The 22,301-nt window shown below is 40.3% G+C and overlaps 1 protein-coding gene across 1 annotated transcript in view; it reads left to right on the plus strand.

Moving 5' to 3' along the window:
* The first annotated feature begins 65 nt into the window (after positions 1-65).
* The window catches only part of MARCH8 (membrane associated ring-CH-type finger 8), a 24,661-nt gene continuing 2,425 nt past the window's right edge, over positions 66-22,301 (plus strand). The window contains exons 1-6 of the mRNA XM_015828939.1: positions 66-79; positions 3,595-3,772; positions 6,974-7,053; positions 8,343-9,170; positions 10,302-10,482; positions 12,374-12,521. Of these exons, the coding sequence (XP_015684425.1) occupies positions 3,680-3,772; positions 6,974-7,053; positions 8,343-9,170; positions 10,302-10,482; positions 12,374-12,521 (1,330 nt within the window). The 5' untranslated portion in view covers positions 66-79; positions 3,595-3,679. The remainder of the gene's footprint in view (positions 80-3,594; positions 3,773-6,973; positions 7,054-8,342; positions 9,171-10,301; positions 10,483-12,373; positions 12,522-22,301) is intronic.

Here is a 22,301-nt window from a genome sequence, read left to right on the forward strand (position 1 = left end):
GGACCTGATTTCACTGTGTTCTTTATCTGCATTGAAAATTCCCTAAAGGGCTCCATTGCTACCAAGTTATATATAAAAGGTGGGATTAATAATATATGCTATATATAAAAAGAGATAAAGTAGATTGGCTGAGTAGCTTGCTTATTTTTATGTGAAAGATATCTCTGTTGGACAGTCTGGGACTGAAAAGATCTTAGTGTAAGAGCAAGCTGATCTTAATGGTGGGCAAATCTAAAACTAACAAATTTCTAGTTTTCCAGCATCTGCCAATGGCTTCTTACTATATATGGCAATGGAATAGGTATAGTACACATGGCAGGAGGAACCATAAGCCAAGACATTCACAATCTCCATTGGGAACAGCTCAGTGTATAATGACGAAGGAAAAAAAAACTAAGGTCTATGAACATAGGGCTGAAGAAACTGAATACTGTATTTAATATTGAGAAGACAAAGGGGGATGTGATAGCATTCTTCATTTTAAAAGCAAGATCTGTTTTATATTTGTTCAGATATCAGGGTATGGGAAAAGTTTTAAGTTACAGAAGGGAAGAGTTCAACTGAATGCTGAAACACCCCTAACAATAAGATCAGTTTGACAATGCAAACAATTACCAGGGAGGTGGTGGGATTCCCTTCGTTGGATCTTTTTAGATAGATGCTGAGAAGACATCTATTGCGGATACTTTAATTTAGATTTTGTACATAATAGGGTGCTGGGCTCAATAGTTTCTATCTATGTAATACAATGATACAGAAGTTGTCTTAAAGGGATAAAATTACTTGAAAAGGGAGAATGGGGGAGAATGTATGTATATATGCTTATTCATTAGACTTAAAGGCTGCATCCATTGCAAATGACTCTGAGCAAGATATATCCCAATCTTCATAGGTTATGTTAAAAATACAAACAAAAACAAAGCATAGTGATATAGATTCTTAGTAAGTATTATGGATGATTGAACACCGTCAAAGGGTAATCCTTTAACTCAAAATCTAAAACTTAACATGAAATTATTTCAAACTATATCATTGAATTGACTTACAAAAATGAGAAATCCTTTTGATGCTATCATTTTCCAGTGATGACTGAAAATTCTGAAATGTGCTTACTGGGAAGATACATCCATACATTTTTGTGCAACAAAAAATCTTTTATTGATCTAAAAACTAATATCTTAAGATTAGAACTTCTTATAAGGGCAGTATCAAAAACATATTTAATACATTGGTGTTATGTAGCAAATTATGGGGATATATTCAGAATAGTATTTTAAAATTCAGGTTCTTACTACCAAGTGACTTATTTTCATAATAGGGCCTGTTCTTCACTTGGATAGCCAGTAAAATAGCTTCTGTGCAGGTGTAGGAAACAAAAGCATAGTTACTTAGCTATGCAAAGCAGAGTTGCTTTGATGTGATATATAAGGTCTATTTTTATTTATTTGAAGTATTTAGAACCCAAAGCTATCCAGTTTTGTAGAATCTAATGTTCTTTTTGGGGGGAAAATGGTTCTGTGATGGAATGGCACCTAGAAAAGCAGTGGAGATGAATTTTGGCAGTACAGAACTTTCTCTAGGAGGAGGCAGTAAATTTCATCAGAGAGAAGCCCAAATTAAGAGACTCTGCAGTCCTGAGCTGGAGGGGGGGGACAAAGAGGTTTAGGGTAATCACATCCTAGAACAGTGGTGGCGAACCTATGACACGCATGCCAGGGGCGGCACTCAGAGTCCTCTCTGTGGGCACGCGCACTGTCGCCTGAGTCCCCCTCCTCACCAGCAGCCCTCCCAAAGGAGAGTTGCCCCCAGGCACAGCCCATGCGGAGCAGCGCAGCCAAGGACATGGCAGCTGGGCAGCAAGGACAAGACTCCGCCCTCATGCCCCATCACGCGGAGATGATGCTGCGGGGTGCAGGCAGAGGGCGTGGCTGCCATGGCGCTGCAGGGCCGCCTGGGCATCTGTTGCGGCGGGCTGTGGAGGCGGGTGGCCCTGCGGGCAGGCAGGGCAGGGGCGGAGCAGGGGGCAGAGCGGTGGCGGGTGGGGGGCAGGGTGGATTTTGGGCACTCAGTCTCTAAAAGGTTCACCGTCACTGTCCTAGAATCTCGAGTAGGTTAGAAGGTTATAGTTTCAATATGGCAAGTTTCTATAGTCCATTAGATGCAAGCAAATAAAGGATTGGATTTACTGTGTCATTCTTGGGCTTGGGTCTGATAGCTGCTGCTGTTTGGAAAAAGGTTTCCAGTTTGGATTTAAATCTGGCTCTCTCACAATACAGTATGCAGGCAGCATAAATGGTGACTGGTATCTCAAGAGATGCTACTATCATTCTGTGTTAAAATAGCTACACCTGGTATTAGGTATTTTCTAGGCCTAATTCAAGATGTTTACTATATGTGTAGGAAACCTTTCATGTCTTGCAAATGGCCTGTGCAATCTGACTCTATCAACTATTGATTACATGTTTTTTTCATAGTCTATGGAATCATTTGCCATCAGGGCTCCAGTTGGTTCTCTTGTTACAGTTTAGGAGGGACTTAGATATTTCTGATTGTTTCTGAAATATTTTAGAGATTTAATTGGACTTATAATTTGACAGCAATATTTAATTGTAAATATAAGATGCCCACTTAGATTTGATTAGCAGATTCTGCACAGAGCAGAGGATTGGACTAATTAACCACCTCTATGATTCCATACATATAGGTCCATTAAAAATCCAAATAAAGTTGGTAGCTTCTTAATTATTGTTTCAGACAATTTACCTGATACTTTAAAGTCTCGTCACTGATAAAAGGCCAATTGAATATGGGGGTAATATAAAATTGTAAGGGAAACAATGAAAGTGATGGCCACCAAAGTATGCATTATCGGAGATGATGGGTAATTTTGAGAAAGTTGTATCTGAAAGCTGTTACTGCCAAAATGGTTTTATTTAAACTTTGTACTTTTTGTATTGATTATTTTTAATTATATCTTGATTCTGTTAAAATGGTTTTTATATTGTTGGCTGTGAACTTGATATTAGCTACCTGGAGTTATATATTCAATATGAATAACTGTATACCTTTTCTCTTTCTATATATATATATATATATATATATATAATATTTAATGTATTTTGATGTCCTCAGTTTGCCAAGTACTTTCCTGTTCAGGATTATGGAACATGGATTATTCATACTTGAGCAAGGTAGTTTCATATAATGTCAGTTTGCTAAACAAGGTTAGACCTTGTTTTTAAGTCAGGAAAAGTATTGCTACCACCAATCCCAGTGTATAAATCAGTATACACAACATAAGATAACGATATGCTTATTTTGCAAAGGAACAAACAACTAAGGCCTCTGCCTGTAAAAACTAATCTGCTTGCTGGTTATAAGATGCTCTTTGGTGTACTGGAGAAGAATAAAAATCTATAGAAAAAAGGAAATGGTACAGAGTGGCAAAACTGGAATATGAACATTCCACATTGCAGCATAAAGATTCCATTTGTTCATTATTAATACATATTAATGTAACCTAATATACACCAAGCTATACATTTTCTGATTATTTTCTGCTTTTTACTGCTCTAATTCTCAAATTATTTTTAGGTGTATGGCCTGGCAAAGATAGATAATGAACCTCATATCAGGAATTTTACGCATATAGGAGGTCCAATCTTATATTTATGGTGTAATGAATATACCATTGCACCAAATCTCTGTAATTCCAGCCCAAGATGTTACTTTTTCCAGAGTTTCTAAGAAGAAAGCCAAGAGGAAAGAACAGGTATGGTCATTTCTTTCCCCAATTAGGAGTCTCAGCTTTATCTGAAGAGAATTGGAGAAGCATAACTTTTCAATCAAAATGTTTCCATATAGAACTGCCTGTATTTTTCCTCTAAGAGTTTTGACTTTTTAAATAAATACTTTCTATATTCCTCAAGAAGCCTATTGCAAGAGGAAGTTCAGAAAATATTTAAGCTATTACTAGAAAAAAAAACCTTGAAACCTCTCAGCAAATAGTTGATCAGTAATAACCAGTATATTTATTGCCAGGAATTATATATTTTTTTGTCCTCTTAAGAATCTCATGGGGAGTGATAGTGAAATCATGGAAGGTGAAGACAGATTTTCAGCCTATTTTTGTGTGCAAGAGGTCTTTTGGGAATACTGGGATAGAAAAATAGATATATTAAATTTTTAGCACTTACAAAAAGAGATCTGTAGACTACAAAAACAGTATATGATGATGAATAATCTTCCATGTGATTTTATTAATTGCTAACAGAAAACAAGAAATATTCATTTAGCAGTTGCCTTATCTCTTATTGTTTAATCTATAGATAGCCAGTTTTTTACATGAGTATCAAAGTGATGTGTGCTGAAGCATCAAGAACTAGAGAAATAGAGACTCTGCAGTCTAGTCTGGGTTAGGTTGCACATGGGTTCTTCTCATTTTTTTCTATGACTCAGGAAACTTTTATAAGTCTAACTTGCTACCTCGTAGAATATTCTTGAAAAATATCCATTTTTACATATTTATATCACATATATAAATATTTATCTTCTGTCCGCATAGACCTCCTTATTTTTGACTGGTTCTGCTCCTGTGCTGGTTCTACAGGTAGTCCTCGAGTTTCGAGTGTAATGGAGCCTGCCCATTCCACATGTAACTAGAAAACTCGTAGAGTGAATCTCGTTTGATGTATGAGATCAGTCCCTTGCTCATTAAAACGCATGTGGCTTATTAAGCGAACATAAGGTATCGGTGGGGAAGGCCATGGAGGGCCTAGTGCTGGAACAGACCCCCAAGGCCTCCCCGACTCACTAAAATACTGCATGCTTCCCCCTCCCTTCCTGCTGCTCCGGACTCACCTGGAAAAGATCCGTATCCTCTCTGCCGTGGTTCCTGCTGCTCCCCGGATTTGAGGCCGGGGAACGTTTCTGCGCAGCCCTCCGATCCAGGCTTCGGAAGCCTTTTCCAGGTCATTGCCACCCGGATTTGAGGCCAGGGGAAGCTTTAGCACGGCCCGATCTGGGCTCCAGAGACTTTTTCCAGGCCACTGCCGCCCAGATTTGAGGCTGGGTGACGCTTCCATGATCCCCCGCTGCGGCCTGATCTGGGCTCCAGAGACCTTTTCCAGGCCTCTGCCGCCTGGATTTGAGGCCGGGGAACGCTTCTGTGCATCCCACGTGGCCCGATCCGGGCTCCGGAGGCCTTTTCCAGGCCGCTGCCACCTGGATTTGAGGCCAAGGAACGCTTCCGGAGCCCGTATTGGGCCACGCGGGATGTGTGGAAGCCTGCCCTGGCTTTAGATCCAAGCCACAGTGGCCTGGAAAAGGCCTCTGGAGCCCAGATTGGGCTGAGGGAGGGGTGTGTGGAAGCCTCCCCCGGCCTTAGATCCGAGCTACAGCGGCCTGGAAAAGGCCTCTGGAGCCCCGATCCAGCCTCCGGAGGCACGTGGAAGCGTCCCCCAACTTCAGTTCTGTTCTCTGTTGCAGAGAACAGAGGCCTAAAGTACCGTGAGATCACGTGAGATCAGTAGCGTGGGATCTCGCCCCACTGATCTTGCGTGATCTTGTGTTACTTTAGGCCTCCATTCTCTGACCTGGAAGGCCTGGAACAGCCAAGAAAGCGAAGGATCTCGATCTTTGCAGGGTGAGTATTGAAGGCTTGGTCCCTAGGGAGACCCGGGGTGGGGGTGGGGAGGGAGGGAATAACCAGGGTGAATGTTGCAGAGCCACTGCGGTCGCTCGTAAGGGCAAATGACTGCCATGGTGCTACTTGCTTGTAAGCACTGGGGAGCACTCATCACGTAACTTTGAATGAGTGTTAAGTGAACGCTCTTAACTCGGGGATTACCTGTATTGTGCTCTTGTCACCAACTATGTTGCTTCATTGGATTGAGGTCAATTTAGAATCCACATGTCCAGAAATCCAGTATTGGAGTTTTCATAACTCTGCTAGGTCTTGCCTCCCATTCTAAACAGCAGTTATTTGTAAGGAGTGGCAGTTCTTATTCCCAGAGTTAGCTCACTCAGACGTAAAGCAATCACTTTTGCCTCAGTGGTAATTAAGTAAATAGTAATTTAATGGAAAAATAATATAGAATGTGTAAAAATTCATAACATGAAATTTTTGAGTCAGTAAGACAGCAGTTTTTGAGTATTGCGTATTAACCATTCATGTATTTCCATTCACATTGATTGGGAGGGGGTGGTATTATATGTAGGTATAAGCAGTGATAATTAGCTTCTGACAATTTCCTTTCAGAAACAGGAATATGGGTGACTGATTCATTTTAGTCTGGTTGCAATTTCTGTTGTGCTATGTACCATTCTAGTGATGCTGTGCCACTACTGTGGTAAGGTCACCTGAGTTCCTTACTTGCACCTTCAAGAACATGTGACAAGCAACAGCCTATAGGAACAATAGAAAGAAAAGTTGCAGATAGTCAGGGGCATTTAACTTGAATGAGTGTTCTAAGAGCTAATCGTTTTTAAAAACTCAATTACTAAAAATTAAAAAATACAATTAAAGTACATTGAAGTGGAGAGAAAAATCTGCTGTAAATGACATATTGGTTCCTGGATAACTACTTAATTATTTCATATAATTCTTAAATAGGATGAGAGTTCAATTGAGTCCAAAGGAACTAATCTGCAGGCCAATTGGTTTAAGTGGTTAAAAGTAGTTTTTATATCAAAGACGTATTTTGTGCATAATTATTATTTGGAAGCTTAAAGAGATCAGCCACATCAGGAGAGGGGCCATTTCAAGACTTAAAAACTGCCTAGGAAAAACCCACCAACTGTAATTGTTTCCTCTATAGATGATTGGCAGAATTCTGTTCAAAATAAACATCCCCAGTTTAAATGTTTTTGAGCAGTTTAAATGTTTTTGAGCAATGGCTTGTTTTTTATTGAAATTGGGAGGGCTAACTACAGATTCCCTGATAAAACCATTTTTTTGTTATTGTTTTTGTAGCGTTCTAATTCAACCTCTTTTCCTGCTCTTTGTGGCTTTTCTCAGGCATCTGCTATACCAACCAATCAGGACATTTGCAGGTGAAATATTAACTGTGTCATTGCACTAAAACTGATGATAGTCAGGGTGTCAGAAGTTATGTTATTTTACAGCTGATGATCCAGGAAATCTTGCAGGGCGAATAACAGTTGGTCTTCCAATAAGTAGCCATTTTTCCTATGTTTTCAAATTGCTGTATTGAAATGTATTAGAAATCATAATATTAGATTTTTGTGCAATACCTAGTTTTTTCCATAACAATAGCTCTGTAAGATGAGCTGAGAGAGAATGCCTGGCCTAAGATCAGGGAACTTCCACAGTGGACTAGAATGTGGATCTCCACCATCAGTCCAGCACTTGAACCACTGCACCACAAAACATTTTGGATTCTAAATAGCTGTTCCAACTATAGCAGAAGTGTTTTGAGCTCAAACGAAAAGGAATATCATCAGAACATTTCTCACAAAAATTAGAACATCTCATTTGGAGTTTGAAACATAATGTTTCAAATGTACTTAAGTTGCACATCAACAAATATAGACCTCTTTGGTCAGGAAATACTTGATATTACAAGAAATAAAAATAAACCAGATGACTACACATACATTACTTTAATGATATTGTGCCAATTCCCAATATGGAGGTGGAATGGGGCATGGGTGTGGGGAGCATATTCTATGGTGGTGAGAACTGGTTCTCATAAGCTGTCTTTTTTTTTTTCAAGAGCCCATAGTAGCTAGAAAAGAGCACACAGGTCAGTGGTGGCAAACCTATGGCTCGGGTGCCAGAGGCGGCACTCAGAGCCATCTCTGTGGGCACGCGTGCCGTCACCCCAGTCCTAGGCCTTCAGCTGGGTTTTATAAAACCTTTTTGCTTTAGGCCTTTGCCGCTGTGTACAAAAAAAAAAAGGTTCAATCAATCAGTCAATTTTAACTTCTTGCGGGGAAAAAAAAAGATCTTGCAAAGTTGGAATTGATTGATTAAACTTTTTAGTCCCACCCAGTCTGCCGTTACCATCACAGCCATGCCCACCCAATGGGCCACACCCACCCGGCACCCAACGATGCATAAGTGGGTTTTGGGTTGCAGTTTGGGCACTCGGTCTCTAAAAGGTTCGCTATCACTGACATAGGTCAACAAACCCTGTTTAGCTATGCTATATGCACATGCACATGTTTAAATGATATTGACATGTAATGCATTGTGGCACATGGATTTTTTTATGTTTGTTATTTGCCTTCCTCATACTGGCTGAAAATGTCATTTCTTCAACCAATTGTATGTACTCTTTTTAATTTTTTGTGCTTTTATTCCATTGTTCTGCATGCAGTTCCAGTGCAGTGTGTTCTGAATGTTGTCATCCCAGTCCAGTGCAATCTGCTGTTATCTTGAAAAATCTTGTCTGCCAGAATGCTCTGACTCCAGGGGCCACTGTGACAGTAACCTGTCAGAATACGGTGCAGATTTCCAAGGCCAACTCCCATGGGCATGAACTTGTCTATGCTCTCAAGTCTAAGAATGAAAAATCCAGCCATGCTCTGAAATTCTCCAAGTCTCTCAGTGATATGGATCAGAAGGCTCAGAGTACAATTGACAGATTTAGCTACGCGGAACGAACATGTTCAGAAGGCAGACTTACCCAAATGCAAGAGCAGTGTTTAAGACTTAACGTATGTCCTAAGGAGAAGAAACCATTCAGCTTCAGGCCCTTCACTGTTAGCAATTCCAGACTTTCATATTTTTGGTCACTCTCGACCAATTACTCAAGCACTTCTCTGGCTACTGATACTCATGGTGCTGTACGTATTCCTCTCCTGGAGGATAAGTATGGCAATGAAATCTCCCAGAGTAAAGATTTGTTGCAGTACCTTTTCTCCTTCTCTCATAGTTCCAGGTCAAGCGGTCATGAACTGGATAACAAGTCAACCTGTCTCCGGCCAGAGAAATCATCCAGTGGTATGGCAGAGAGCACAGGTTTTTGTTCAGATGACATGGGAGATGATGATGTCTTTGAGGACAATTCTGTGAGGCTGAAAATTACAGCACTGCGGGCACCACTCTGCTCAGCTGAAAAGGATAGTGATCTAGACTGCCCTTCCCAACTGTCAGAAAATTTCCCTCCACTTTCCCCTGTGTCTGTATCTGGAGATGTCTGCAGGTTGGTTTATGCCAAATCATTTTCTCTGCCCCCTCTCAGTCTATGGTAACTTGCTCTGCTCTCTTCATTTTCTCATTCATTCACTTCAGTTCACACTGAGCTTTATTTTCTTCTGAACGTGTCGACTTTTTTTTGAATATACAAATATTTTGGATTTTTTCCTGTCATGCTAATCATGTGTTTCCTACATATTTTCCATTTACTTTATGTATAGGAAATAAGGGTATTAAGAGTGAGGAAGGGAGTTGTGTTTTCTTTCTTCCTGCAAGCTTTTTAAACACTACTTATCTCTGAGAAATATGTAGTGCTTCACATCTTGGAACAACTGGGTTGCTTGCCCCTGAAACAGAACTCAACTTCCCTGGTTCCAAGCACTCTCCAGTGCCTAATTGTCTTTTCACCTTTATGCACATCTCTTTCTTTTCCAAAACTAGCCTCTCCTGTTTCAGGTTAATCCTCAACCAGGACAGGTACCCTGCTTGTCTGCAGATGCCATCATCTCCCAGAATTCTGAGGTTCTAGAGAAAGAGAGCGGTACTGATATAAAAGTTTCCACAGAAAAGGACTTCCCCTGTACCCACAATCTTCTATCAAAGGCCACCCATGCATCTCACTGAATTTTCCAAAATGTTGCTAATTCAGGACAATTTGTTGTAATTCAGGACATTTGATACAATAGTGAGAAGTGCTATCCCACAATCCTGACTATCCATTTAACTTTTTCTGAAATTTCTGGTCCTGGGGATTTGTGGTTTAGTATAGAATCATGGCTACACTAAACCTGTGCCAGAGATTTGTGCGAAAAGTCTTAAGCAAGCTGAGATTGTTGCTTGCTTGTTACTTTTGTGGCAGGAAGTTTATAAATGGCTATCCTAGAGATTCCAAGGAAAACATTTTAAACACATTTCCCTTCCATCAACATTTTAAAATGTGAAAATTCAATTTTCAGGTTATTGTAGATTATAATGATTTAAAATAACCAATTATTTTAGTTATTTCAGACTCTGATCACATGATCTCAGATCATTTATTCTTCTTTGATATTGTGCCTTTCTTCAACAAGACATTTTTCTGGTTTGGACCATAGTTGTCCTTTCTTTTCCCTAATAAATTGCTATGTTCTTGTCATAGGATATGCCATTGTGAAGGAGATGATGAGAGCCCATTAATTACTCCCTGTCATTGCACAGGAAGCCTTAATTTTGTCCATCAAGCTTGTCTGCAGCAGTGGATCAAGAGCTCAGACACCCGTTGCTGTGAACTCTGCAAATATGAATTCATCATGGAGACCAAATTGAAACCTTTAAGAAAAGTAGGTCCTGGAATGATACTGTAGAGTCAAACATAATTATGAATGTCCTCTTTAGCACAGATTACTGCTATTTATACATTTAAACTTTAGATTACAATAGAAGTAGGCGCTGTTGTGAATCTTCACATTAAAAAATAAATAAACCAGTGTATTGTGAAGCAAAGTAGAACATATTTGGAGTCCCAAGGATATTCTTTTAAAAAACATAAATAAGAGATAATAATTATCTCTGTTCATTGGAAAGATGACCATCTGCCCAGAAGAAAGAAGCAAGTTGGGGTGGCAACAACTGTGGGGAAAATAAACAGTTCTGAGAGCAGTTATATCTACTGCCTCCAATAAATACGGTAGCTATTTTATGACTGGCCACATCACTGATGCAGCAATTGGTAAATTGAAAAGAGCTATTTTGGCATCAGGTCCAGCCTAATGTAGATAATTTGTGAGAGATAATCTTCTAGCCCTTGCTTAAACAGAGCACCCACTATTTTTTATAGTAGTTGCTAACAGTTGTTAGACTGTTATTATAGCTAAGATATTTTTTTCAGGGTCAGAGTCTTCTTGCAATGAAAATCTTCTATTTCATGTCCTGAGGCAGGAATGAAAAAAGATAATTTCTAAATTGTTTCTGCATGTCATCATTTCTCTTCATATGAATGAAGTTATTTTTCCCAATTTCTTTTTCCAAGGCTAAATGTTTTCAGTTTAACATTTCATCATAAGATTTTGATTCCCCCTGATCATTTTCATTATCTTTGAGTTGTTCCAGTTTATATGAATTCTTTTTAAAGTAGAGTGCCCAGAATTTGGTACAATACTTGCATTGCCAACTGACCAGTATAGAATACTATGGACTTATTTCCTATCATCTGAAAACCGTACTTCTGTTTATAATAGCATAACTTTGTATTTATCTTGTTATTAAGTTTATACCATGGCCTTCCATTTAAAGACATGAAGGTGGCTACACTTTACTGGTGACTTACACTCACTTCAGCACTATTATCAAACAGAATAGTCTCCACAAATTCCTTTTTCTTTCCTGTGCATAATTTTTGAATTTCTTTTTGTTAAAATCATTTTGTTTCTAATTTCTCTAGTGCTCAAGATTGTTTTGAATTTTATCTTCAAGAATATAAGCTAGTTTACCTACCAAATGTTATGTCTTCTGCAACCTTTATAAGCGTCTTTCCAAGTTAATAAGTATTGAAGAGTATAAAGCCCAAGAATGAATCTTGTGGCATCATATTCAATTTTCCCTCTAATTTTATGAAGGAACAATTTGATAAGAAGTAATCTTATCACAGTGAATATTAACTATAGTTAGTAGATAGCTGCTTTTCATGATAGCTTTAAGCAATTCTGTATTAATAAATGTATGCAAATTAACTAAATTCTGCATTGCTATATTAAGTTATTTATTTCTAATTTGCATTTCTAAAGTTGGCACAAATCATTGGTGACTTTGGGTAATAAACTAAATTGAAAACAAAGCTGTAAAACAAGCGCCAAAAGAAAAGAAAGGATCATCCCAATAGAACAAAACATCAACTATAACAACCTTGCATAGGGAACTGCCATCCCATCTTAGCCTACAATCTGAGGAAAGAGCCAGCTCTTCAAAGCACATTTAAAAGACAGCAGGATCAGCGTGTTTTAAATCTGCAGAGAGATTAAGAGGGCACAAGTGCCCTCAGATGCCATTGGTTGATGAAGAGTTTAATATAATACAGAACAGTGTCTCATATCCATATATAAGCTGCATTAGCTTGCTTGATCATCTGCCATCAGGATCAAATTCAATAAAATAAAGGTTTCTGACTAGACAGCAAGTATCACTTGTTCTCTGAGAATAGAATTGAATACTTCTGTTTTCTGGATTTCTTCTTAGTGGGAGAAGCTGCAGATGACAGGCAGCGAGCAAAGAAAGATCATGTGCTCTGTAACTTTCCATATCATTGCTATCACTTGTGTGGTGTGGTCACTGTATGTCCTCATAGACCGGACTGCTGAAGAAATTAAACATGGGGAATCCACGGGTATGTTATTTTATAAATTGCCCAAAATCAGGGAAACATTTTTATATGTTATACTTTCTTTTATCAAAATTGCTTTATGTGTATTACATTGTATTCCTTTAATGAAAATGATGCATCCCTGTTTTTTCTTCCTCTTACTATTTTTATTTTGCCACGATTCTTTCATTTTGAAATTATGTAATATTACTTTCAGTTAATTATCAAACTACAGTGGGACTTGCTCTTCTCCCCCTTTGCCATGGCAATTTGGATATAAACTGAATACTCATATTTGAAACAGATTAAGGAATAGCAGATCAGAAGAGAAATGTTCACAAATACTTTCAGTTCTATTGACAAAAAATATTAGTTACAAGCCATTTTGTCACATAAAACAAAGTTATGCATTCGTGGAGTCCTCTAAGTCTGGAGTTTGCTAGATTAAGGAAGGATGTAGTATGGTACTGTATATTCTCTTCCTCAGTGAGAAAGGCTAATTCTTCCTCTCACCATTCAGACTGATCCTTTTTCTTCCCACTCAACTAGTAATTGGAAAGGAGAGCAAAAGTTAAAGCTATAGTACACGTGCCCCCCAAATAGTAAAAAGATCCCACTCCTCTTGTTCTCTGCATGGTCTTTTTCTGATTCAGCTTAGCTCACTAAGAAAGCCTTCCCATGTGGCAATTACAGGCCAAATTATTATTTCTCAGAACTTGTATATGCTTACTGCAAAAAGAACAAAACAGTTGAGTCTGATTTTCTGATCATATATGCAAAATCTGTGCCAAAATATAAGGGGATGGTAAGGGAAATGCTTTTTGCAGCTTCTATTGTTGGTGTAAAACATACATACCTGGATAAAATTTAATTGAAGATGTCCAACTTAATCTAGTCTGTGGACCACATTGCCTACTTAAAAGATTGGCACTTGGATTTAGACTCACTGTTTGATCACAGTAGTTCAAAGTCAGAAACAAAGCATAAAATTATCTGCATTTTGTATATTCAACATTTTATATGATATGAACTTTGAGATTGTTATAAATCATATAAAAAGTCTGAAAATGTCATACCGTACATACCCATTCTTTTTTCCAATTAACTATTATAAGGAGTAATAAGCAAAAATAAAAGGAAGGGAAAAGATAAAAAGGAAAAGAAGGAAAATAAGGGTGGTTGGCAGTGATCTCTTGAGAGATTTTAGCTGTTACCATGTACTGTGCTCTGCAGATAACTGAATATGGGTGACTATTCTTGAGATCTGTCTCCAGGGATAAGTAGAATGATATATTCACCAGAGTAATAGCTTTACCTTAACTTCCTGATCTCATTGTAAAGATGCTGTTAGATTTCGTGATGTGGTGGACTTCAGTCTCCAAGCCTAGGGATATAATTTGAAATGGTTCCAGAATTCATAGCTTCAAAGATAACCAGAACTTTACACAATAGTATTGGATTCAACCTATATGGAGGACACAGTGGGTCTAATTGGAGCAGATGTCATGTGATTTGAAAGGGGAACATCTTATTGGTCATAGATACTTTCTGATCAGCCTTCAGTTAGTTGTTACCTCTTATATGATAAGATTGTGCACCTGAGGTATTGAATGGATCTGCTTAGTTTTCAATAGTTGTGGGCTTTTTCCCAGATAGATCTACGCATGCCTATATGTATGAGTAATAGTTATATTACTCATTGATCTCTGAAATATGCAACTTTTAAGTGCAATAGGTGAGACTGCCCCTAAGACAGAGGTCCCCAACCCCCAGTCCGTGGATCCTTACTGGGCTGCGGGCATTTAGGAACTGGGCCGAGCAGCTGGAGGTGCACTGAAAGTGTGTCTTCCATCTCCAGGAATATGGCAAGTCTGCAGGGGTCTGGGCAGGGGCGGGAGAGTGGCAGGGCAGAAGCCATCTTGCTCAGTGCAAGGTCCTCTGATGGCCGCACTTGCAACTGGTTTCCTTCTCTCCCTTCTGCTTCTTCTGCTATCTCTCCTTCTGCCTCCTCCTCCTCTTCCTGGTCCTGCTCCCTCTTCCTCCTCCTGCTGCTTCTTCCTCCTTCTCTTCCTCACTTTCCTCCTCTACCCCTCCCGGCACCTCAGCTGGGCTCGTGCTCCCTTCGTGCAACTCTCCAAGTTTGTAAGACAAATGCGTGCCAACCCAGCTTGCAACCAGGGGCTCCCCCAAAGGTATGTGTGTGTGAGGGCGTCTTTCTCAGGGTGCAAATAAGGGCAGGGAGAAGCTACCTTTCACCTTAAGCACTGTGTCTCCAAGGGATTCTCTCTCTCTCTCGTCTGGAATTTTCTAAGACCGCTGGGCTCTATTGCACTTCAACTGGAGTTTTTTGCTTTTATTTTGATGCTCCAGGTGCCTCGTGTTTTGGCAACATCCTGCCTGCTTTTTGAAGTTTAATTTGGGGTATGTGTGTGTGTGTGTGTGTGTGTGTTCCTCCTTTCTTCGTGCAGCTCTGGCTTGGAATGGGGGAGGGGGAGGGGAGAAGCTACATTTCCCCTTAAGCACTGTGTCTCCTTAAGCACCTCTTCCAAGACTGCTGGGCGCTTGTGCAGTGCCAAGTTGGTTCTCTCTCTCTCTCTCTCTCCCCCTCTCCCCTCTTGCTGGGTCTTTTATTTGTTTTGCTGGAAGGCTGAGTTTAGGCTGGTCTCGTCTCACTTTCTTAGAAGCAGAAAGTCACTGGTCTAATCTAATACAATAATAGAAATAAAGTGCTTTATTTATTTGTTTGTTTATTTAGAAAATTTACAATAAATGTAATGCACTTGAATCATCCTGAAACTAATGCACTGATTCCATCACTTGTACCTGTTCAAATCTTAACGCAGAGCCAAAGGAAGTAACTGGGGTGACACTTTATGAAATGATCTGAGATGCTTATGAGCTTATTGGCTCTGATGAATAGAATAGAAAATAGAATATAGAGAAATAGAATAGTTGGAAGGGACCTGGTAGGTCATCTAGTCCAACCCCCCACCCAAGCAGGAGAACCTACACCATTTCTGACAGATGGTGTTCAGTCTCTTCTTGAAAGCTTCCAGTGATGAAACTCCCACAACATCTGAAGGCAAACTGTTCCATTGGTTGATTGTTCTCACTGTCAGAAAATTTCTCCTTATTTCTAGGTTGAATCTCTCCTTGATCAGTTTCCTTCCGTTTTTCCTTGTCTGGCCTTCAGGTGCTTTGGAAAATAGGTTGACCCCCTCCTCTATGTGACAGCCCCTCAAATACTGGAATGCTGCTATCATGCCTCCCCTGGTCCTTCTCTTCACTAGACTAACCATGCCGTTCCTGTAATCATTCTTCATATGTTTTAGCCTCCAATCCCCTAATCATTTTTTTTTGCTCTTCTGTGCACTTTTTCTAGCGTCTCAACATCTTTTTGATAGTGTGGAGACCAAAACTGGTTGCAGTATGGTCTAGGTGTGGTCTTACTAAGGCTTTATAGAGTGCCATTAATACCTCGTGATCTTGATTGAATCCCTCTGTTAATGCAACTTGGGGATTGCATTGGCTTTTTTGCCAGCTGCCTCACATTGTTGGCTCATATTTAATTGATTGTCCACTAAGACTCCAAGATCCCTCTCACAGTTACTGCTATTAAGCCTGGTTTCACCCAATCTGTATGTGTACATTTGGTTTTTCTTGCCTAAGTATAGGACTTTATTTTTCTCTACATTAAATTTCATTTTGTTAGATAAGGGCCCAGGGTTCAAGTCTGTCAAGATCCAGATGAATCTTGAGCCTATCATCTAGGGCTGAGGTAGGCAACCTTGGCTCTTTTATGAGTCGTGGACTTCAACTCCCAGAATTCCTGAGCCAGCCATGCTGGCTCAGGAATTCTGGGAGTTGAAGTCCACAAGTCATAAAAGAGCCAAGGTTGCCTAACCCTGATCTAGGGTGTTGGCTATTCCTGCCAGCTTAGTACAAGTAGTTCTCGAGTTATGAATGTAATGGAGCCTGCCCATTCCACTCGTAACTTGAAAAGTCGTAGAGTGAATCTCGTACCTCGAATGAGATCACTCTCTTGCTCGTTAAGATGTATGCAGCTCATTAAGTGAACATGAGGTATCTCAGGGTGGGGAAGGCCATGGAGGACCTAGTGATGGAACGCCCCCAAGGCCTCCCCAACCCACTAAGATACCTCATGCTTCCCTCTCCCTTCATGTCATGCTGGACTCACCTGGAAAAGATCCATCTTCTCTCTGCTGCGGTTCCTGCTGCCGCCTGGATCTGAGGCCAGGGGACACTCCCACGGTGTTCTCGTGGCCTGATCCGGGCTCCTGAGGCCTTTTCCAGGCCGTTGCTGACCAGATTTGAGGCCAGGGGACACTTCTGTGCCCCCACTGCAGTCCAATCCGGGCTCTGGAGATCTTTTCCAGGCTGCCGCCGCCCAGATATAGGCGTCCGGAGGGCTGCAGAAGCATCCCCCTGGCCTCAGATCTGGGTGGCAGCAGCCTAGAAAAGGCCTCCAGAGCCTTGATCTGGCCTCTGGAGGCACGTGGAAGCATCCCCGGCTTCGGTTCCATTCTCTGTTGCAGAGAACAGAGGCCTAAAATACTGTGAGATCACGCGAGATCAGTAGCATGAGATCTCAACCCACTGATCTTGTGTGATCTTGTGTTACTTAAGGGCTCTATTCTCTGCAAACGCACCGAAGGCCTGGAGCAGCCAAGAAAGTGAAGGATCTCGATCTTCACAGGGTGAATATTGAAGGCCTGCTGCCTAGGGAGACCTGGGCAGGGGTGGGGAGAGAGGAAAAAACCAGGGTGAATGTTGCAATGCCACTGTGGTTGCTTGTAAGGGCGAATGACTGCCGTGGTGCTACAATATTTGTAACTTTGGGACTTGCTTATAAGCACTAGGGGGCGCTCATCATGTATCTTTGAATGAGCATTAGGTGAACGCTCATAACTCGGGGATTATCTATATCATCTGCAAATTTGATAAGTTCCTCTTCTATTCCCTCATCTAAGTCGTTTATGAAGATATTGAAGAGTCCTGGGTCTAAAACAGAACCTTGTGGTACCCCACTGCTTACTTCCCTCCATGTAGATGTAGTATCATTAAGGACTACTCGTTGAGTACAGTTTGTCAGCCAGTTAAAAATCCATCTGATAGTGATGTTATCTATCTCACTTTTTCTAGCTTTCCAAGAAATAGGTTGTGGTCTACTTTGTCGAATGCCTTGCTGAAGCCTAAGTATACTATGTCCATAGCATTTCGTTGGTCTACTAATTTAGTCACTTTGTCAAAGAATGAAATAAGATTGGTTTGGCATGATCTGTTTTTAACAAACCCGTGCTGGCTTCTGGTTATTACTTTATTTGTTTCTAAATGTTTGCAGATCTGTTTTTTTATTATGTTTTCCAGTATCTTTCCAAGCATTGATATTAGGCTGATAGGACTGTAGTTTCCCGAGTCTGTTTTTTTCCCCTTTTTTGAAGATGGGAACCACATCAGCTCTTTTCCAACCTGCTGGTAGTTCCCTGGTGTTCTAGGATTTTTGAAAGATGTGGTACAATGGTTCTGAGATGACATCTGCCAGCTCCTTCAGAACTCTGACATGTAATCCATCAGGTCCCGGTGATTTATGTTCATCAAGATCAGACAGGTGTTCTCTTATTATTTTTTGTTTAACTTTTCTTTCTTGACTTTTTTCTTGTTATTTATATGTTGAAAGAAATTTGTTTATTATCTTTGACTTTTGTTGCAAGTCTTTGTTCATTCTGAGCCCTTGCTTTCCTGACTTTTTCTTTGCAGATTCTGGCTATCTGCTGATATTCTGCCTTAGTTATGTGTCCCTCTTTTCATTTTTTGTACTTGTCCTTTTTATCTTTCAGTTTATCAAAGAGATCTTTGTGCAGCCATGCTAGTTTCTTCTTAGATTTCTTGTTTTTCTTTTACATTGGTATTGTGCTGGATTGGGCTTTTATGATCATATTTTTCAGAGTTTCCCAAGCTCTCTCGAAGTTAGTTAAAATTAGCTCTTTTAAAATCTAAGACTCTGGTATCATTATGTTCTATTGCTTGTGTTTGCATTATATTGAATTCCAGCCTGACATGGTCACTCTCACCCAAGGTTCCTGCAGTTTCAACTCCCTCTATCACTTCTCTGTTCGTGAGAATTAAGTCCAGTATAGCTATCTCTCTATTTCCCTCCTCTACCTTTTAGACAACAAAGTTGTCACCTAGGTTGGTCAAGAATCTATTCGATTTCTTACTTGGTGCAGACTTAGTCTTCCAGTTGATGTCAGGGTAGTTGAAGTCCCCCATTACTATTGTAGTGTGTTTCCTACATATATTTGTTAATCGGTTAGCAAAAAGTACATTATTTTTTCTGCTTGATTGGGTGGCCTGTAGTATACACCTATGGCAATGTCATTCTTTTTTTCTTTTATATTGACCATAAGCATTCTAGCGGTTTTTTGTCTTTGGTCTCATGCATTTCTGTAACAATATAGTGGTCTTTTACATATAGTGCAGCTCCACCTCCTCTTTTATGGGGTCTGTTTTTTTAACAGTTTGTATCCTTCTATCAGTATGTTCCATTCATGGGTTTCATCCCACCAAGTTTCATTAATTCATATTATATCATATCTACCTTCATGTATTAATAATTCAAGTTTACCTTGTTTGTTCCCCAAACTTTGAGCATTTATATATAGGCATTTGAGATCTTTATGTCTGACTCTGGGTATGCTTTCCATGTCTCCTATTTGGTATTTGAGTTTGTCTTCCTTCCCATCCCTCCTTGCCTCATTATTTGATTTATTTTCTAGGGGTTTTTGCTTGTAATTAGTCCTGGAGATCCTAAAGATTGGTCACCCTCCCCCCTCAGTTTTAGTTTAAAGCCCTCCTGATAAGTTGAGCCAGGCGTTTTTGAAAACATTCTTCCCAGTTTTTGTGAGTGCAGCCGATCGCTTGCCATCATGGACGTAGTGCAGACCATGGTCCAGGAATCCAAAGTTCTTTTGACGACACTAACCCTTTAGCCAGTGGTTCACTTCTAAAATCCTTTGTTCTCTTACCGGACGTTGACCTTTCATTGGCAGTACAGATGAAAAACTACTTGTGCACCTAACTCCTTGACCTTCTTGCCTAGCTGTTCGAAATCACTTGATATTGTTTTCAGGTCCATTTTTGTGTCATTTGTCTCTACATGTAGTAGTAGAAAAGGATAGTAATCTGTGGGTTTTATTATTTTGGTTAGGTTCTGAGGTGGACATGGTCTTTGCAGCATGAGTTTCTTCCCATATAAGATGGATCCTGGCCCCACCTGGCTCTTTCAGGAAGCTAGAAATAGAGTCAATAGCTAGGGTGATTAATATTATTTTGAGGGAGCAAGTGATGCCATATTCTCTCAATATAGCTATATTAAATCTTTTAAAATGAGTCATTTTAAACAGGGCTGCCAGACAATTATCTGCAATAGGAATAAAAAAACAACTTAAGTGTTACTGTTCTTTTCACCCCAGTGCAATTTTTAGTTTGAGCTCTTACAGTACTTGTGATTGTTTGGGTTCACTCTTGTCTTCCTCAAGTTATACTATAGCAGTGGTGGCGAACCTATGGCATGGGTGCCAGAGGTGGCACTCAGAGCCCTCTCTGTGGGCACACGTGCCGTGCCCCGGAGATGGCAAGGGAATGGCCCCTGCCGCCCTGGCCCCGCCCACCCAGTCTGCCATGACCACGGTGGTCATGCCCACCCGGCACCCAGTGATAAATAAGTGGGTTTTGGGTTGCAGTTTGGGCACTGGGTCTCTAAAAGGTTTGCCATCACTGTACTATAGGCATCTTTTGCTGTATTTCATTTCTTGGAATTCTTCAGAAAACCAGGGAGTGCCTGAGATTGACTTACAGCTAGAGGCCACATAGGACCAATCTGATCTGTGTTCTCATCATTTGTACCAATGAAGGAGAATATTTGTAGCTCAGGGTTGAAATGATGGTTCCTTGGTGCTCTCTGAGCTTGGTTGTTTTTTTGCAGATGTTTCATTACCCAAACTAGGTAACATGATCAGTGCTAGTCCTAGCATTAGTACTGATGATGTTACCTAGTTTGGGTAATGAAACGAAAACAACCAAGCTCAGAGGGTACCAAGGACCCCTGAACTCATCAGTGGGCCAATTTTTGGCAACAAGTAGAGCTGCAGCCTAACCATCCATTAAAGCTTCTACTTCCTCTGGAACCCAAGCTGTTTTGAGCAGATTGGATTAATAGGTCCTTTCTCCCTCTGGGAATAGGTGGCACCGGTAAGTTGAAAGGCATCAGCCAGTGATTTGGCCATGGTAGTGGGCTGACAGTAACGTCCTCCATACCCAGATCATGTCCCAGCTGTCCCAAGGTAAAAAAAAATAACAACCCAAATCTTTGGTATATGTCAGACTCTGAATTATTTGGATTAATTTCATGATCACCACAGTGCACAAGAACTGAGCTGCCTCACTTCAGTGTCACCCACTGTTGAAAACTGTATGCATTTGGTTGTTAAGCATGGACTAAATTCTAAACACATACAAAGACAAAGCAAGGCAAAAAACAAATAATTTCCGTTCCATACATTGCAGTCAATTTAGTTGATACTGTATTCTGATAGAATTAAGCTATAAGCATGATATTAAAAAATCTGTCTTCAAAGATAATGTAGTAGTGTAGTATTTAATCAAAGATATAAGCACAGATTAGATGAGACCTGGCTCAAAAACAGTAACTGTGAGAGGGACCTTGGAGTCCTAGTGGACGATCACTTGACTATGAGCCAGCAATGTGCAGCAGCAGCCAAAAAAGCTAATACAATTCTGGGTTGTACAAACAGGCATAGAATCAAGATCACACGAAATATTAATACCGCTTTATAAAACCCTAATGAGACCACACCTGGAATACTGCAACCAATTTTGGTCACCATACTACAAAAAAGATGTTGAGACCTTGGAAAAAGTTAAGAGAAGAACAACTTGGAGGCTTGGAGACTAAAACATATGAAGAATGGCTGCAGGACTTGGGTTTGGCTTGTCTAAAGAAAAGAAGAAATAGGGGTGACATGATAGTATTCCAGTATTTGAGGGGCTGCCACAAAGAAGAGGGGGTCAAATTATTCTCCAAAGCACCAGAGGGCAGGACAAGAAACAATAGTTAGAAACTGATCAAAGAGAGAAGCAACCTGGAATTATGGAGAAACTTCCTAACAGTGAGGACAATTAACCAGTGGAACAGCTTGCCTTCAGAAATCGTGGGCGCTCTATCACTGGAGGTTTTTAAGAAGAGACTGGACAGTCACTTGTCTGAGATGGTGTAGGTTCTCCTACTTGAGCGGGGGGGTTGGACTAGAAGACCTCCAAGTTCCCTTCCAGCTCTATTCTATTCGTAATGGAGGAGTTTAGTATTTAATGGAGTAGTTTAATATTAAGGTTAACTTAAATAACCCTAATATTATTTATTATTATTATTATTATTAATTGCATTTATATCCCGCCCTTCTCCTTTCGGACTCAGGGCGGCTGACAAATTAGATAAAATACTAACATATATACATATTATGCCTAATTAAAAATTTAATTAAAACGAAATATTTGAATATGTCCAATTAAAAGTAATTAAAACCCCTATAAAATCCCCTAGGCCAGTCCCGCTTGCTGGAACAACCACATCTTGAGGGCGCGGCGGAAGGAAGGGAGATCAGGGATCACCCTGATCTCTGGGGGCAGTTCGTTCCAGAGGGTGGGAGCTCCCACAGAGAAGGCCCTCCCCCTTGGGGTCGCCAGCCGGCACTGCCTGGCCGACGG

Source organism: Protobothrops mucrosquamatus, unplaced genomic scaffold (genome assembly GCF_001527695.2).
Source record: "Protobothrops mucrosquamatus isolate PMUCROS unplaced genomic scaffold, P.Mucros_1.0 scaffold_226, whole genome shotgun sequence".
Taxonomy (NCBI): Eukaryota; Metazoa; Chordata; class Lepidosauria; order Squamata; family Viperidae; genus Protobothrops; species Protobothrops mucrosquamatus.